Source organism: Chiloscyllium plagiosum, chromosome 2 (assembly GCF_004010195.1).
Source record: "Chiloscyllium plagiosum isolate BGI_BamShark_2017 chromosome 2, ASM401019v2, whole genome shotgun sequence".
Taxonomy (NCBI): domain Eukaryota; kingdom Metazoa; phylum Chordata; class Chondrichthyes; order Orectolobiformes; family Hemiscylliidae; genus Chiloscyllium; species Chiloscyllium plagiosum.
Window position 1 is genome coordinate 121,183,228 of NC_057711.1, and position 19,839 is coordinate 121,203,066.

At 39.5% G+C, this 19,839-nt stretch overlaps 1 protein-coding gene across 2 annotated transcripts in view; it reads left to right on the forward strand.

Moving 5' to 3' along the window:
* The window catches only part of LOC122563656 (endophilin-A1-like), a 162,927-nt gene that overhangs the window by 119,413 nt on the left and 23,675 nt on the right, over positions 1 to 19,839 (forward strand). The window contains exon 2 of one of the 2 annotated variants that reach the window (XM_043717682.1): positions 11,117 to 11,185. In XM_043717682.1, coding sequence (XP_043573617.1) covers positions 11,117 to 11,185 — 69 coding nt within the window. Of the gene's footprint in view, positions 1 to 11,116; positions 11,186 to 13,008; positions 13,098 to 19,839 lie in introns of those variants that run through there. The other variant, XM_043717692.1, reaches the window with a different exon arrangement.

Consider the following 19,839-nt stretch of genomic DNA (forward strand, 5'->3'; position numbering starts at 1 on the left):
CTTTAGTAAGGCGTTCGACAAGGTTCCCCATGGGAGACTGATCAACAAGGTTAGATCTCATGGAATACAAGGAGAATGAGCCATTTGGATACAGAACTGGCTCAAAGATAGAAGACAGAGGGTGGTGGTGGAGGGTTGTTTTTCAGACTGGAGGCCTGTGATCAGTGGAGTGCGACAATGATCAGTGCTGGGACCTCTACTTTTTGTCATTTACATAAATGATTTGGATGCGAGCATAAGAGGTACAGTTAGTACGTTTGCAGATGACACCAAAATTGGAGGTGCAGTGGACAGCGAAGAAGGTTACCTCAGATTACAACAGAATCTTGATCAGATGGGCCAATGGGCTGAAAAGTGGCAGATGGAGTTTAATTCAGATAAATGTGAGGTGCTGCATTTTGGGAAAGCAAATCTTAGCAGGACTTATACACTGAATGGTAAGGTCCTAGGGAGTGTTGGTGAACAAAGAGACCTTGGAGTGCAGGTTCATAGCTCCTTGAAAGTGGAGTCACAGGCAGGTAGGATAGTGAAGAAGGCATTTGGTATGCTTTCTTTTATTGGTCAGAGCATTGAGTACAGGAGTTGGGAGGTCATGTTGCGGCTGCACAGGACATTGGTTAGGCCACTGCTGGAAAATTGCGTGCAATTCTGGTCTTCCTCCTATCGGAAAGATGTGAAACTGGAAAGGGTTCAGAAAAGATTTACAAGGATGTTGCCATGGTTGGAGGATTTGAGTTATAGGGAGAGGCTGAACAGGCTGGGGCTTTTTTCCCTGGAGCGTCGGAGGCTGAGGAGTAACCTTATAGAGGTTTACAAAATTATGAGGGGCATGGGTAGGGTAAGTAGACAAAGTCTTTTCCCTGGGGTCAGGGAGTCCAGAACTAGCAGGCATAGGTTTAGGGTGAGAGGGGAAAGATATAAAAGAGACCTAAGGGGCAACGTTTTCACACTGAAGGTGGTACTAGTATGGAATGAGCTGCCAGAAGAAGTGGTGGAGGCTGGTATAATTGCAACATTTAAGAGGCATTTAGATGGGTAGATGAGTATGAAGGGTTTGGAGGGATATGGGCCGGGTGCTGGCAGGTGGGACGATATTGGTTTCGGATATCTGGTCAGCATGGACAAGTTGGACCAAAGGGTCTGTTTCCATGCTGTACATCTCTATGACTCTATGATTGATTATTGTGATCTGTATGAAGCAGGGGTAATCACATGTAACTTTAAAAGTCTCATCTACAAGCCACAATTCACAGAGACATTCCAAGATCCCACAGGCAAACAAAAGCATAGCACTGATTTTACCTCACCTTGAACTTACGTAACTCCAGCATACTGTTATAAGAAATGCAATTTCTTGGGTGATATAGGAGATTCAGGGGGAGAAGATTTCAGTAATCCTACCACACCTACAATCTTCTATTTTATTTATGCAATATGCCTTGCGCTGCATTCACCAGAATAAGGTCCCTATGTCAAAGGTTCATCTAGAAGCTTTCCATGGCCCTCCTTGTTGGAGTCTTCCATGTTCCTCTGCATTGAGGAGTATGCTAAACCCTCATTGTGTATGATGTGAATGTTGACTGCTCCTATTACTGAAGACGTGTTCTGTTTCTGATATTCCCCACACAGACTTATTGGAACTCTGACCAATTGATCCAGCCACAGCAAGGGTCACCATCACTGCAGCTAAATGCCCCAAAAGGTGCGGAGATCTTGAGGTGGAACAGATGTTTCAGCCAGCCGAGGACCAACAGCAATCTCCAGCGGTTACCAAACATCCTTCATTTGAAGAAGTTGCTGCTGAAGGTCCCCTCAGGACAATGAAGAGGTATAGGAGGCTGAGAGACTATTATGCTCAATATCATTTCCTCCACTTGAATGAGGTTTATTGCTGTCAAGGACTTCAGATGTCTCAAATATTGTCACAAAACTTTGCCAGCTAATAAAGCGTGGACATATGGCCTAAAAGAGTGGGTGGCCATCCTATTCTGGTGGCTGTCAAGGTGACAATTGCAGTAAATATTTATGTATCTCACAGCATCCAAGGATCCACTGCAGACTTTTGTGGGATCTCACAATCCTCAACCCACAAATGTATCAAGGCTTTTACCATTGCAATTTGTGCCAGATCTCCCCGCTACATCTCATTTCCCAGAGTTCTATGCTGTGGCCCAGGCAGCAGACTTTGCCAAAATAGCTGGCTTCCCTCAACTACTATATGCTGTAAACACATTGCACTAAGAGAGACATATTGTAATGCAGCAGAAGAAGCTTCCATTCCATCAATGTACAAGTTATCTGTGATGATTGGTACCACATCCTCCAGACACCCTGGGAGCTGCCATGTAACTTATATCCTTGTGAACTCTAATGTTCCTGCTTCGTTTCAAGCGTCAGAAGCTTTACAAGGGTGGTTACTGTGAGTCAAGGGCTATGCTCTGCAAACACAACTATTGATATCATTCTGCAACTCCCTGACTGAGGCTGAATTAATGCAGCCTTATTCTTCCACTAAGATCACGGTGGAGCAGATGATAAGTTGCCGAAAGAAGTGGTTTTGATACTTGGATTGGTCTCGGTTGGGTCTTGCAGTATGGTCGAGGAAGAATGTGCTGCAAAACCATCACACAACTGGAGCAGATATACAGGGGATGTGATGGAAACTGAAGAGCTGTGAGCTTGCCGGCAGTCTTCTGCAGAGGAAAATGAGGACATTGTGCAGGAGGGACATCGCATTTGGGTTGCGAGATTACTGCAGCATCAAGCACACTGAGATAGACAGGTCTTAATTGACACCCAATCCCAATAGATCTGAGCTAGATTTATTGATCACTCACTGACTGTGAATTTGTTGTTGCCTGAAAGGCAAGCAATGCCTATTTCATACAAGACGCAAATGTGTTTTTTTGTGTTTTTTTTTCTTTTGTCTTTCTATTGTTCTGTAAAAAAAAACATTGTAAATCTTTTGAAAGCGTCCCAGAAAGTTATGCTCCCAATAACAGGATTTTGTGCTACACTGGCCATCTGGGAAGGAGGGGCATCATTTAGACAGGGTTATATTGTGCAATGAATGGCTGAGCTGTATAGCTTGATTCTGGTTGCAAGTGTGCAAGTGCATTTGCATGAAGTGTCACTTATTCCACTTATATGCCCTCTTTCTTGTTTTTCTCCTACTTGTACATATTGTGAAGGATTATTCATGGCTGGCAGTGTTGCAGCAGCTAGCCTTTAAATATGGTGCCAGCATTGGAATTTTCTTTTGGTCCTGACAGTGGTGGGGTACCTCCGCCACCAGTGAGTACGAGAGAGAGAATAATTGGCACATCGTAGAGATGTGGTGCATATGAGATAAGGTGAGCAGTTTAAAATTGAATGAGAAAACTTACTAAGTTCATGGAGAAGAAACCTTCCATGCAACTTCCCAAAATTGACACTTAGCTGATGTTTGGTAAAATTCAGCCCTATATTACTGGTCTGCCATGATCTGATTGAATGGAGATATAACCTCAATTAGCTCAATATCCTTTCCTGTTCCTATGTATGTTCCTTGCCCTAATCAGAGGCAAGTACAATGAATGGAATAATCATGACAAAAATGCAAGATAGATATTGTTTGACAACGATTGTGAAGAATATCTTTTACAAAGTGAAATGGAATCAAAACTGATTTGTCCTTCATAAAATAAAGCACTCAGAACATGCAAACTAACAATTCAGTGGGGCAATAGTTTAAATATTTATGATTTGCTGTTCCCTCTTCCATGTGCAGCCATTGTTAAGTTTGAGAACAGCAATAATATGAGATAACCAATATTGTAAATCTTTCTTCCCATTGGGTGCTGTCAATCCATTTAAAACATCCATTAATCTCCTGAATAAGGCAGCTTAATGAAATATTTCAAACTTATTTCTAGCCGCTTACAAGAGAAAAAGTAATATTTATTTCTCAGAAATAAAGAGTAATAATTTCATGGGTATGTTGTCTCATTAAATGTGCTATCATCTAGGTATTCCTAGAGGCATGGCACTCATCCACAGATTCAATCAATAAGCACATCGACCTGGACCCAATATACCGGCCACTGCAACGGACAGCTGGAACTGACAACCGGAAGCGACAGATTCAAACCACTACAAATGCCGGAGGAAAGATCACAGAAACGCTTCACAGGAGGTTCCCAAGCACTGAGGATGTCACCTAGACAGGGGATGAAACGTCTGCAACACAAATTCCCAGCTCGGCGAACAGAACCACAACAACGTGCTCTCATCTCCCTCAGTCTCTGCAGCCAGTAATCAATCTGTACCAATGTGGTCGAAGACGTGATTTGGTAATGGACAGCCCAACAAGGCGAGTCTCCCACACCCACTGCCGACAACAGAACATCCAGTCTTTCAGTAGGAGACTATAAGACATGCCATTCTACAATTTCTTCACTCAGATTTATATCTTAACATTGCACGATCCATCCATCAGCTCTGTGCCCAAAGCATTCTTTGCAGGAACTGAAAACAGAAGGAACATAAGAAAAATGAACAGGAGTAAATTATTGGACTTCTCAAGCATGCTTTATTGTTCAACATCATGATCAAACTTCTCCATCATCTATACTTTCATACTATATCCATATGTTCTGTGATTCCGTCAGTGCCCAAAAATCTATCTGTTTCTGCCCTGAATGTCCTCAGAAATGCATGACCTTAAAGTGAAAAAACATCTGTTCATCTTAGTCCTAAATGGCAGTCCCTTTTATCTGAGACAACAAGAACATAAAAATGAAGAGAAGGAGTAAGCAATTCAGCCCCTTGTGTCTGCTCTGTTATTTAATATGATCAGGGTTGAGATCAGCTCAGCCTCAACTTCAGTTTCCTTCTTGCTCTCCATAACCCTTCAACACATTACTAGATAAAAATCTGTCTATCTCCTCCTTAAGTAGATTATGCCCCAGCATCCACTGCATTCTGGGGTATGAATTCCAGATTCATGACTCTTCGTTTGAAGTAATTCCTCCTCATCTCTGTTTGATTCTGCTAACCCTTATCCTCAAACTATGATCTCTCATTCTAGATTGCCATACACGAGGAAACATCCTCTCTACTTCAACTTCTTCAATCCCTGTTAGCATCTTAAATACCTCAATTTGATCTCCTCTCATTCTTCTAAACCTCAGAGAGTGTAAGCCTAAACTGCTCAATTTCTCTTCATAAGATAAGTTACATCTTTGGAATCAATCTAGTGTATTGCCTCCAAAACAACTACATCCTTCCCTATGTAATGGGACCAAATTGTATGCGATATTTCAGATGCAGTCTCACTAATGCCTTATACAGTTGCAGCAACACTTCCCTACATTAATACACCATTCCTTTAGCAATAAATGCCAATGTTCTATTTGCCTTCTTTATTATCTACTGTATCTGCACACCAGTTTTCTGAGATTCATGGACATGGACATCCAGATCCTTCTGTACCAAAGCATTTTGAAGTTTCTCTCTATTTAGATAATGTTGCCTTTCTATTCCTCCAACCAAAATGGATAACCTCACACTTATCAACGTTAAACATCATCTGTCAAATTTTGGTCAATTCACCTATTGTAACCATATCCATTTATACATTTTTATTTTCTCATTGTAACTTACTTTCCCATCTATCTTAGTGTCATCTGCAAATTTGACTGTAGTACCTATAATTTCTGCATCCAAGTCATTAATATAAGTTGTAAGCAGTTGGGCCCTAAGAATTTAACCTTGTGGCATCCGACTAGTTACATCTTTCCAAACAGAAAAAGACCTATTTTTGTTTATATCTTGTCAGCCAGGCAACAAATACACCAATATCAAACCTATCAATTCACAAAACTGTTTTACGCAGTTCTGAATCTTGAGAAAATACTCTGACAGTTTTACTGCCTCCATGCTTGGGCCAACTTTTTGTCTGAGCCTGTTTCGGCCTCACTTCACTTGTTTGTTTTGGGGAAAATGCAGTTTTCCTCAATATGCATGACTGTGCCATCTTCTCTAATGTTTTGTGAATTAGGGATGCCTCCAAAGTAGAGCAAGCAATGTTAAAAGTTGTAGCTGTAACCTCTCAGCATAACTGTGAACAATGTGTCTCACTCAATAAGGCAAGAAAGCAGCTATGAGGTTCCAGCACAGCTTAGCATGGCATCAATCTCGTTCATTGTTACTTTGCTCAGCTTGCACAAGTGAATTCTGGGAAGTCCATAGTTAACCTCAAACCCATATTAAATTCATTAGTGACTGATGTATTGAAATTATCAACCTACCTATCCTAACCAAGCTGCAAATTAACATTCTGCAGTGAAATACCAAACCCAACAGGCTGGAATCATTCTCCTGGTGCATTGTCTATTCTTGCATGATTGCCCATTGATTTGGAAGGTGCTGTCTTCTGACTTATCCCCTGGTGAATTTCTGCAGTACATCTTGTGGATGGTGCACACTATTTCTATTGAACATTGGTGGCAGAGAGAGTGAGAGTTTATGAATGTGGTGAGTATTAGGTGGGTTGCTCTGTCCTTGATGTTGTCAAAGATTGAAATGCAATACATAATTTTGTTGGTTGGAGATACTTTACATCTTTCACTTCAGAAAACATATTGCCCCATTGAGACAATAAAATTGCAACATATAACAATACGAGTGAATATGTATAAACACAAATACATATCATAGAAAATGATTGAACAGTTGTGCCTCTGATACACCCTTAGAAGATCTTATTTTCTTCTCTCTACCAATGCATCTAGTTGTGGGCCTTACATCATTAGCTGGTGTGGAGGGAACCTGAGAACTGTCAACATCCTGGTGTTTTTGAAAACTTTTTTGGGTGCCTTCTGGGGGCTCAGGACCTAGAGAGTCCAGGCCAGCTCTGAGTGTCTTCCACGAGCACACTGCCTCAGCTGCTGGAACAATGGAATCAATAGCAAAGGAGATATGAGTTGGCAGGGTGCTTCTCGAGTGCCCTGAGAAGAAACTTCCAGGGTATTTGGCTGTTGCATTTCCTCCCTGTGGGCTGCTCCTTGTGCAACATTGACTCTTTTGTGAAGAAGTGACATTGAGGTGCATGCTACATTCTAGCCTTGACACTGCTGCCTTGTACACACGGGTATAGCATAGCAGATCAATGCAGGTCATGAGTTCATGTCTGGCTGCCATTCTGCTATTGAGTGTTCTGCTAGAACTGTTTTAATTGAGTAAAATAGATCCAAACTCTTTCTATTATCTTTCTTTGAATTTTCTCAACTATTTATCTTATCCTCGGTAATGTGAATCAGATTACAGTGCCCCTATAAAATGCCCCTGTAAAATTCTCTTGATTTTGATGTGTTTTCCAAAGTACCAACATATAATGCTGCCAATTTTGGTAAAGTAAATGCTTCACATTAATAATTTCTAACATTGTGGCTTACTATGTAGGTACTTAAAGACATCAACATCAGAAGCATGCTCGCTAATTACTAGAATAATGCTTTGACTGGAAAGGTATGTCTGTTGTTCCATTGGCACCCTCATTACTACTGAAGAAACCATAATCGCACAGTGACCAGATGGATTTTGAAAGTGTTCATCGGTTTGGATGTTGATTGACAGTGGTCTGATGTGACACCTTATGTAGATTCTCTGGTGATGTTGATCTCATCAAATCATTCAGGAAAATGTTCCACTTCAGTAGCTAGATAGACTGTAATTTAAGTGGAGACAGATGTTCTATTAAAATTATCTGTGTTTGTCATCAGTTTATATCATCTGATGTTGCTGTCTGTGATTTTCAGGACAGCTCTGAATTCTGCTAATAGTCACTTGGTAGTGCAGACCTTTATTGAAAATGGAGCCATTTTTGCTAATACCCTAATGCCATGTGAGGCAACAATCTCTTTCATAGCAGTTCTACCTAAATTCTAATTATTACATTTTTAATTTAGTCCTTGACGTTTTTGTTTTTAAGAAAGGATGCACAATTAGTGTGAGGGAGCATTGCCTGAGGGAAGCAGAGGCTGAGTGAGTATATCTAGGCATTTGATTCAAATGGGCGTTCAATGCAGGGGAGTAAATCCATATTTAAGTCATATTTACTTCAAGCAAAGTGTGCTGAGTGTGGATTTTGGTAAAGACCAAGGAGGATGTGCTTTATTGCTTCTACTCCTTTTTAGTAATGTCATTGTCAGTTCAAGACTGTTATTCAGGACTTTCTTTAAATTGCTGTAAATTAGAAAAGCTAATTATTATGCAAATAGCATACTTGGATTTAGCTCAACAACACCAAGAAGGAGGGAATGTCAGAACTAATATAATAAAGTTACGTAAGTAATCAAAAGCAAAATAAAGTTAACATAAGAGAAATAAACATATTACAGGCTACACAATCCACCTAATTAACAGTGCAGTTTAATTAAGTGGAAAGTGTAGCCTGTAATATGTGGAAAGTAATAGACCCTACTGGTATCTTAGATGACCACATGTGCAGGAATTTTAACTCTAGGATTGGCTCAGGATACTGTGGTTCTTCCGTGAGACTGAGAGTTATGTGGATAGCACATTCAGAGAGGGGAGTCACACTGCAGCTTAAGAGTTAGAAAGGTGATTGCCTTGAATCTAAGACAAACAGGCAAACAGTCTGGGAGCTTCCTGGTGAGTGGAACCCACTTACAAATCAGTTTTCTGTTTTGAAAGTTGATGAGAGCACTGGTTCCTTGAGAGAGTACAATCAGAATTACATTTGAGGCACTATGAGTGGCTGGACTATATAGGAGGAGATGAAAAAGAAAGGAAGAGCTATTGTGATGCACTTCACTAAAGTTTGGAGAGACAGATAGTACCACCATATAAAGAATAAGTTAAAATTGTAGTAAGGAAGAAAGTAATAAAGGTTAAATCAGGGTTACTGTGCATGCTTACATGTAGTAACTTTGGGGAGTTACAGGTATAAATTACAATGTGGAAATGCGATGTTGCAGCAATAACAGAGACCTGGCTCAAGGAAGGCAGCACTGTGTGTTAAATAAACCTGGGGACAAGGTGTTCAGAAAAGATAGAAGAGGAAGGAAAGAGGAGGGGAGGCATTATTGATTAAGGAGATCATTGCAGTGTGGGAGATAGATGACCGTCCCAAAGGGTTTAAGGATGGAAACAATTTGATTCAAGTGAAAGAACAAAAAGGGTAAAATTATTTTTCTTAGTGTAGTCTATAGCACACAGATTATTAGGATAAATGTAAAGGAATAAATCTGCAGGGAAATTACAGAGAAATACCAAGATGATAAGTAATTATTACCCAAAGAACAATTGGGATATTGGTAGTGTAGGAGTCAGTGAGGGACAAACATTGAATATACACAGCAGAAGAGCTAAGAGTAAAAGCTGGTGATTCAGCCTATCGAGCTTGCTCTGCCATTTAAGTGATCAAGACTGATCTCATCTCAGCCTCAAATCTACTTACCTGTTCAACCCCCCCCCCCCCCTTCAACCTTTAACCCACTATTAATTAAAAACCTATCTCCTCTTTGCTCAGGGACCCAGTGTCCATTCTGGGATAGTGAGTTACACAGATTCATAACTTTTTTAAGAGAAGTAATTCCTCCTCATCTCTGCTTTAAGTCAGCCACCCATTACTTTGAAACTATAACCTCTCATTCTAGATAGCCCCACAAGTAGAAAGATAGATCCTATGTCAACTTTGTCAGTCGTCTGTAGCATCTTAAGTACCTCAATTGGATCTTCTCTCATTTTTCTAAACTGTAGAAAATATAGCCCTAAACTGGTTAGTCTCTCCTCCTAAGTCAAGCATTTTATCACTGGAATTAAATTGCCTCCAATACAATTATATCCTTTCTCAAGTAAGGGGACCAAAACTGGATGCATTATTCCAGACATGATCTCGCCAATGCTTTGAGCAGTTGCAACAACACTTCCCTACTTTTACATTACATTTCTTCAGCAATGAATGCCAAAATTTCATTTGCCTTCCTTAGTACCTGCTATGCATGCATAGTAGTTTTCTGCGATTCATGCATGAGGACACCCAGATCCCTCTGCCCTGAAGTATTTTGATGTTTCTTTCCAGTAACTGAGCCAACTGGCTTTCTAAGTTCAATCTGAAGTGCAAATGCTATGTAAGCACGTCCTTACTCCTCAAACAATGACCAAATACTGAAGTTCGCACAAATATACTTTTTTAAAATGTTTTATTTTACATAGTTAAAAATCACACTACACTAGGTTATAGTCCACCAGGCTTATTTGGAAGCACTAGCATTCGGAGTGCCACTCCTTCTTCAGGTGGTTGTGGAGTAGGACCATAGACATGGAATTTATTGCAAATGATTACAGTGTCATGCAAGTAAAATGATATATTTAACAAACCTCGATTGTTATTTTATATAGCCAAACATTTCTGCCCATAGTGCTTCGTTTTTTTGTACTGTCGCAAAAGACAATTGATTAATTTGAATTACAGTTACTTTTGCTACCTGGGCAAGTTTGGAAGTCAGTTGCACATTGTGAGATCCCATAATGATGTACATGACCATTTAATCTGTTTTGGTTGTTGGTGAAATGTTTGACTAAGAAACCAGGAAAATGGCTTGGGCAGCTTCAACTTCTGGCATATGATCTTTAATGTTAATTTTGATCATGCAAGCATATTACATTCAATGGTAGTCTGCGTTGTGTGTTCACATGCTAGGTCGGGGTAAATGGGCATTGCACTTATAACCTTCTTAGATGTAAGATTATTACTAACTAATGAAACTGAGAAGATACTGGTTTGAAAAGCAGCCTGGAAATATTTAGAAGCAACTCAGTGAATGCAGTTTCTTCAATTCTCCTCCTCAGCAGGTGCCAATTTGAGATTCGCTTGCTTCCCATTTAATTTCCTTTTGATTAAGACTTTATAGGTGAAGGGAGGAGAGCAGTTTAAAATTCACTAGTCCAATTTGTTGGTCCAGTATTGCATTGCAACAGTTTTATCTCTTTGTAATTTGTTAATTTCTAAAGAATAGATTCAGCCATGTCAATGTTGTCAGTTTATGATGGAATCTTTCCATGCATGTATTAATGCAGTCTTACCTTTGGATATGTTATGTTTTCACAGCGTGTCAGTGAAAAGGTTGGTGGTGCGGAAGGGACCAAACTAGATGATGACTTCAAAGAAATGGAAAAAGTAAGTGATGCATCTATTCTTCTGAATGAATTTACCTTTTCATATTCCTGGCTGTCTTTCAATTATATCATAAAATGATGAATTGGACAGTGTCCTATGTGAAATCTCTGTATACTATTGTTGGTCATGTGCTGATGTTTTATTCGAAAGGTAGATTCAGGATATCACCCATAATTAACAAGCAAAAGATCACAGAAACAAAACATACAAAACTCTTTGGATTAGATTTAAAACAAATACAATATCCACCATTAATTACAGAGGATTTTCATTGCAGTTAAGAAGGTGAACTTCTTTGGAGTTTCTCCCTTTTCTCTGTCGTGACTTTATCAGAAACCTGGTTAATTGGTGTCAGCGCTTTTTCCATCAAAATTATAACAGAAACCTGGAGAGATTACATTACATTACATTACATTACATTACATTACAGTGTGGAAACAGGCCCTTCGGCCCAACAAGTCCACACCGACCCGCCGAAGCGCAACCCACCCATACCCCTACATTTACCCCTTATTACCTAACACTACGGGCAATTTAGCATGGCCAATTCACCTGACCTGCACATCTTTGGACTGTGGGAGGAAACGGAGCACCCGGAGGAAACCCACGCAGACACGGGGAGAATGTGCAAACTCCACACAGTCAGTCGCCTGAGTCGGGAATTGAACCCGGGTCTCTGGCGCTGTGAGGCAGCAGTGCTAACCACTGTGCCACTGTACCACAGGTGGTAAAGCAACTCACACCTGATATTTTCTATTTTCTAACAACAAGATATTTATAGGAAGCAGTGATGTGTTGCGATGTAAATCAGGTCAAATCATGAAATTAAAATCAAATTTGCCATCACATTTTCAAGGCTGTATCTTTAAACAGAAATGCACAGACCAAGTGTACTAATCGTGATATACTGAAGACAGTCACTGAACCATAGCTGAAACTAATTTTATTATTATATTTTTGAAATATTAAAATGAGTGCTTTGCTGAATCAGGTTTAAAATATGACTTAATCCAAACTGCTGTGAATTTCATTATTTTGCATTACCGATTTCTTCTGCAGTTTTATAAAATGTGTACAAGAGGGATGGCCAATAAATCAAAGAGAAAATAAAGGGAAATGTTAGCTTTGGGTTGTAAAATATGAAGGAGGGAGAAAGGATTGGCAAAGGTCAGGTATTACATTGTTTTCTAACTTTAAGAGAGAATCAGTTGGAATGGAATGGAGGACTGTGTAACAATGTATGGAGCCAATGTAAGGACAAGGAAGAAGTCTAATTACAGTCAAGTTACTTAATGTAATTTACAAGCAAACTGTATTTTTTTCTGAAGTGATTTCACTATAACTACTAATGGAATCAGGCGGTCTTGGACCATAGTCAGAATGTTCTGCTGATTCTGGCGTGTCACTGATACAACTTGTAAATATTATGCTAGTTTTTCTCAGTCGCAGTTCAGTAGAACTGTTCAATTAATTTTGTAATGTTGCATCAACATTTGGTTGAAATGCTAAGTCCGACAGAGGCCACCTTGATTTCGATGATTTGATGGAATGTTGTTACTGATTGTATTTCATTTGGTTATTCAATGAGTGAGTTTGAGGATGCAAGGGAAGTTGTAACACAGAAGAGATTAGAAGAGCTTCTTTCTGATTCTGCTTATCTCCCCATTCCTGACTGCAGCTGTGTTTTGCATTCCACATTGGCCTGAGGGTTTTTGCTGGTATTTTGATGTTGTTCCATCACCAGCAATCTGTCTGCTACAGTCCAGACATCACTGAATCAATCCACATGAGGTACAACATCACATTCACTGTGGATTTCACCATTAAGGTGCATGGCTTGCTTCACTTCTGAACTTCTAACCCAGTGCTTAGTGCAGATTGGCAAACAGGAAATGAAGTGAAAACATGAATGGTAAGTGCTGATAGCATTCAACTAAAGATTTAGAGAGAAAAGGGCATTTTGTAGAGCATGGAAAAAAAATCAAAATATGATTTAATTGTTGCTCTGAAAGAAAATTGGAGGTGATTCCTACTGAGTAAGTGTGATCTGGAAGAATGGAGTTTCAAGTAATGGAATAGATGGCTGTGGAGTCATTAACATACAGTTAAAGAGCTGGTCAAACACTGGGAATCTCTGAATTAAAGGGAGGTGATCAATCAGAGGGGATATTTTAGATTGCATTAAGGATTGTTGTGCCTCAGGTTTTTAAAGATATAAATCACTTTAAAATACTGAACATTCTGAATGTAATTACTCATTAATATTAATGTTTCTCCACTTCTTCACACATTTACTGTTCATGTATCTGTTCTGTGGCTGAAAAAGTGATGTTTTTCCTTTCTAATTACACTCCTGTTTATTGTTAACAAAGTGAAGGTCTGTGATGGGAAAATTTAAGTAAAACTATTTCTTTTTTTCAATTTGAAATAATGTAAAGCTTAGTAAATCATTGATTGAACCAATCACTCAAACTATTTCTAAATATTATCATCAAACTTGTGTTGGTTGTTATGTGTTGTGCAGACTTGCAATGGGCTAGATCATACTTAGAGACATATTCCTCACATCCCTGACAGAAATAGTCTAGCTCCCACTGACTCAAAAGCTGACTGCCGGCCGCAAGCAACCTTAATTGATTCCAAATGGAGTGTAACTTGTTCTATTCAAAATTGTATTGTTAATGTGTTGATTCCAATTGTTAATATGTTAATTGTATATCATCACAGTAAGTGGTGCAACTTCACATGACTTGGTCTATGCAGTCTCATAAAAGATGTAAAACAGAGCAGCGAGATGTGTTCCAATAAAGCTCCAATTTCATATACCTCTAGCGATTTATTAAGCATTTTGTATTAGTTCTATAACTAATACAGTGTTGTACAGTGTGGTACTCCTGCCTCCATCTGGGAGGAAGCCCCATCCAGGAAACATGCTGGCCAATCTGATCGGATGAAGAAGAATAATGGATCCTGGTCTTAGATGTAAGACTGGTATCTTGGACAAACCTGCCCAGCAGATTCAGGAGAAGTAACTGAGGAGGGTTTGGCACCAAGGTAACAGAAGCTGGAGGCACAAGAGTTAATGGAGGATCTCTTAATTTGGATCGACAACAGAAGCTCAGGCACCATTCTTTGTGCATAGAGTTTGTTAGCTGTTCAGTTTTCCAGCTCCTTCCAATTCCTATTCCTGCGTATTCCCCCCTTCTATCACACCAGCAAATATGTTATCAATGAACCTCAATCACTGCTTAACTAATGTTACATTAAGTGTTATCTTGGGACAGAGCCTCTGATCGGTACAGCAGGGCACTTGGAGAGGGCATACTGCCCTTTCCTGATAGCATTAAAGTGAATGCTGCTAGGGTAACTGCTTTGCCTATCTCTGCTTTTACTGCATATTGAATAGTGGCAATGGCAGAATGACCCCTTAGATGGCCATTAATTGCCCCTGGCACCTTCCCCAAATAGTGTAATATGGGAGACAGGTCAGGTTTGGATGGAAAGGTGGATGGAAGACCAAATGCCTCATTTTATCAGCTCCTGTCTTCAATTACGCTAACTTAACACTAAAATCCAACCCAATATGTAGATTCAGGCAGCAATATGAAGGAATAAAACACAGTCGAACATAATATAGTGCTAACCATTAGAGTTATACATCACTGAGCAATAAACCTGTCAAAAATTTCTATTATTCTGTAAATCAGCTGAAATTTCTGCCAGTATTATGGGTTTGTTAAAAATATTCTGACATATAAATTGACTTGGCTCTCTGCACAAAAAAATTTAAAACGTAATTTATTACAACATTTCTGAAAGACATCCAAAATCTTGAAGATGGGCAGAAACCCTGGATTGGTGTAGTCTACAATACAGTGAAAACACTCAAATTAACTCTGACATTGTCCATATATTATTATATGAGGTGTGAATTAATATATTTTCTATGTTTGAGTAATGTATTTGTGGGCAGAATACATTAGCTTCTGGCCTGGTTTCTGGACAACTGTTATTATGCTTTTTTATTCATAAATGAAATATAATTAATTGGTGTTCTGGCTGTTAAGATCATTAAAATACTAAAACTGGAGCTATGCATGGATGAATGAAAGAATGCATGCCACTGATATTTGGGTTTCACCACATTTTGAGGTCTAACATTTCAGGTGTATGTATGCTTGAATCTAAATCTTGAGATTCAATCTCTACAGTTAACTCTAAATCCTGTAGATCAGCAAAGAACACATGACAGGAGATTCTTCTCCGCAACAAACTGGAGAAATTAACTAATTTACCAACAACAATAAATAAAACATATTCAAACCAAACTATCAACAGCTGTTATATCTACCTTGAAATCAGCTAATGTAAGGCAAGTCGAGCTTCAACTTGCTTCCTTACTGGTCTGTGTGACATAGTTGCACACAGAAGAATCTTGTTGCGCTGCTGGGGCAGCCAGATAGCAGAACAGATTATATCTCAGTCTCCACGTAATGTAAATTCTTGTGTCATGACCACACCAGGGTTGTCTGTAGAAATGGTCCATTAACTACAAATTTGTATAGTCCATTTTTTTAGTTTACCAAATATTCCAATTTAAAAAATAACCAGCAGCAAAGCATTCATCTTAACACCAAGATAAATGCAAGTTTATTGCACAACATTGCATGAAAGTTACTTAATAAAATGTGATATAATTATTCACTAAAATACAGATATAAAGCTTACAGACATGGTCAAAATATACTTGTTGGATCAGTCCATTATCATTGCAGGCCTGTTACTTGCTTGAAGATTCTTTTTCCAAATGAGACGGTTGAATACATGAATTCCACAGTTCTGAAGGCTTCTGTCGTTGAATGGTTGGAGGTTGCTTGTGTTGGTGGGCATGGTAGCTACAGTAAAGTTTGGGTTAGAAAGGTTCTTGTTCCTCACTGGTAATGTTGCTGCATTCAGAATTTCCTGTTGAGTTCTGACAAAATGCCTGTAAAACAAGTTAAAGAATTAGGCCACTCAGCCCTCCAAGCCAGCTCTGCCATTCAACAGGATCATAGCTGATCTGTTTGTGTTCTGATTTCACATTCCCATCTACCTTCAATAACCGTTGGGTCCCTTACGTAACCCCTGCCTTACAAAAATATTTAATGACCCCGCTTCCACCACCTTCTGGGAGTGAGAGTTCCAAAGTTGCAGAAACCTTTCAAGAAGAAATTTTCTCTCATCTCTGTCCTAAAAAGGCAGGCCATAATTTTAAGACAGTGTCCCCTAGATCTGGACATGCCCATAAGAAGAAATATCTGTTTCTCATCCCCCTTGTCAAGACCAGTCAGAATCTTATTAACTTCAATCAAATCGTTCCTCACTCTTCTAATCTCTGCTGAAAATAAGCCCAGTTTTTCCAGTCTTTCCTCATAAGGCAACCTGCTCATTCCAGATATCAATCTAGTAAACCTCTGTTGGACTGCTTCTAATGCATTTGCGTCATTTAACAAAGGAGCCCAGAATTGCCCGCAGTATTTGACATGATCTCACCAATGCCCTGTATAAATGAAGCATTACTGCCTTATTTTTTATGCTTAATTCTTATAATAAAGTATAGTATTATAGTTGCCTTTTTAATCACTTACAGAACCTACATACTAACCTATTATAATGTGTGCAGTACAGTACCTGGATCCCTCTATACTACAAAATTCTCTAGACATTCTTGATTTAGACTGTTTAGTTTTTATTTTTCCCACTGGAGCGAACAACTTCACATTTTCTCAAATTATACAACATTTGCTAGATTTTGCCCACTCACTTAACTTACGTATGTATATCAGTCTACAACTTGGTCATCTTCAAAAGATACTTTCATACCCATCCTTGTGTCACATGCAAATTTAGTCACTGTACCCTATGTTCCCTACCTGTTACAAATTGAAGCATTTGATGGCCCACCATAGACACCTTTCAGAGCCTGTTTCTCACATCTTGCCAACTTGCATGCTCACTGTTTTCTGACAGTCATCCAATCTTCCATCCATGCTATTATACAAAATTAAAAAATGAAAGATGTGTGGATTCTAGAAATCATAAACAAAACAAAAATGACTGGAAAGCTCAACAGGTCTGGCAGCATCTATGGAGAGAAGTCAGAGTTAACATTTTGGGACCGGTGATCCTTCCTCAAAACTGGCAGCATCTGTGGGTGCTGCCAGATCTGCTGAGCATTACCAGCAATTTCTGTTTTGTTCCCTGTGCACCATGTGTTTCTACTTTGTGCGGTAACCTTTTATGTGGCACCTTGTCAAATGCTGTCTGGATATCCAAGTAAAGAACATCAACTAGCTCCCTTATATTTACAGCGCATGTTCCTCCTGTAATGCCTCTTTCATAATCACTACCAAAGCAAAATGGCAGCTCTATTAATTTTGATGCATCATTGTTCCACAAAACAAAATCCTTTATGGTCCAATTTCCTGTGGTGTCCTTCCAATCTCCTGTTTTCTCAGAAGGTTTGGATTCTTGCATCTTCACAAGAGCCCATTATTTTCTTCAAAGGTTAATCAAATTCTAAGTGTTCCCGTTATAATTAATTGTAAGGTAACACATCGATCTGTTTGCTTTGTGTAACTGCAGGTGTTGCCGGTCTCAATTTCCATTCCTGCTTCAACTCTGCAGAGGTGGGGGTCCTCGTGGACCACAGAGAGAGAGAGAGAGAGTGTGAGTGTGTGTGTGTGTCCGTGTCTGTGAGTTGGCCTTTATAGTCCCCTGTACATTGTAGGCCTGTGCAGCCGTCCCATAGGCCTCAGACATCACCACTACGTATGGGCAGTGGAGGTGGAAAGACAAGTAGAGGGAACACGATCTGGGGCCATATCCACAGGAGTAGCCCAGCTCTCCAAAGGGATACCATGGCAACCCAGAACAAATGCACTGAGATCAGACCTCGTCTTACCTGATTTAATCTTCACACTGTGTGTTTCAAATGGCAGGTATTCCGAAATGCATCTCTTCGTCCACAGCATGGCTTCAGTTCCCACATTGGCTGAGGTTAACGTGAAAGGCCGTCCTTCTCAACCTTTCCCCTTGCCTGAGGTTAGGTGACTGTCAGGTTAAACCACCATCAGTTGTATCTCCCTCTACAGACTACAAAATGCACCCAGTTCCAACCCTGTGAAAAGGCAAAATGCTGGGCTTAGGAAGTGGGCATTGAATTCTAATGCCTTTTGCCATTCTTACCACAACAGAGAGGATCTTCATTGCGGGAAAAATCTGTTCTTCTGTATCCTTTTTAAAAAAATCAGATTAACCATTTTTACAAAATGTATGACAGTGTAATTATGCAATTGTGACAGTTTACATTATATTTTAACCTCTTTTTCAGATATGAAAAAAACATTAGAAACCACTCACTTGCAATGACAGCCTTTACAGTCTGATCCAGAATTATCACAGTTGGAAGTTTGAGATAGCTTCTGATGAAAAGACTCAAAAACAATCTTATTTATTTTGATAGTTGACTCTTATATTTTGCAACAAAATGACTTGTGTTTTCAAAGTATTATTATTTTTCACAGAATGCTCCAACTAATCTAATGCTTGCAATTGAGAAGCTGTGTTGAGAAGGAGTGTTTGTTAAGAATAAGGCAACATCTGGCTCGATTTCATAACATATTCTCCCGCAGTTCAAAGCTGTGCAGGTTAGGTGGCTTAGCTATGGTAAATGCAGGATTATGGGGATAGAGTTGGGGGGATGCTCTTCAGCGGGTCGATGCAGACTTGATGGGCTGAATGGCCTTTATCTGCACTGTAGTGATTCTGTGACTCAATGATTTCCAAATACATGATTTCTTTTTGGGAGTATGGCCTTATAGTTTTGCAAGGTGTATAATTCACTTGTATAATATTGAAAAGCCAAAGATTCATTTTACTGCATTTGAGATTTGATGGGTATGGTTTCATTGCACTCCAAGTCACGTAAGCTCATTAGATCTGATGGAATTATTTTATCTGATGTTCCTGTGAATATGACATTCTCCAAACAATCCAAAATCAGCCAGTTTTTGTAATTAATTGCTACCCTTTGACCTCTGCTGGGAACAGCATTTGTGGAGACATGGAGGAAGACAGAAAGGACTCAGTTAAAATCCACTACCAAAGAATGTGATTAGAGTCTTTGCTTACTCCTAAACCATGGGAAGCAATAGAAGGACTAGAGAATATTCAACAGACCCAAAACTGAATCTGTCGCTTTGAGAAAGGAGGCAAGGAAGATGAAAGAAAAACAAAATGCCACTAGGCATGCAAAGATAGGTGCAGGAAATCAAAACTTGCTCTTTAAATGCAATAATTATGTTTCAACTATTGCTGATTTACATCATTATCTCCCTGTAAAATTTCAAATAGATATAATTTTGTTTCAAAATGTGTTGCTGGAAAAGCGGAGCAGGTCAGGCAGCATCAAAGGAACAGGAGAATCGACGTTTTGGGCATAAGCCCTTCTTCAGGAATGAGGAGGGTGTGCCAAGCAGGCTAAGATAAAAGTAGGGAGAAGGGACTTGGGGGAGGGGCGTTGGGAGTACGATAGGTGGAAGGAGGTTAAGGTGAGGGTGATAGGCCGGAGAGTGGGTGGGGGCGGAGAGGTCAGGAAGAAGATTGCAGATTAG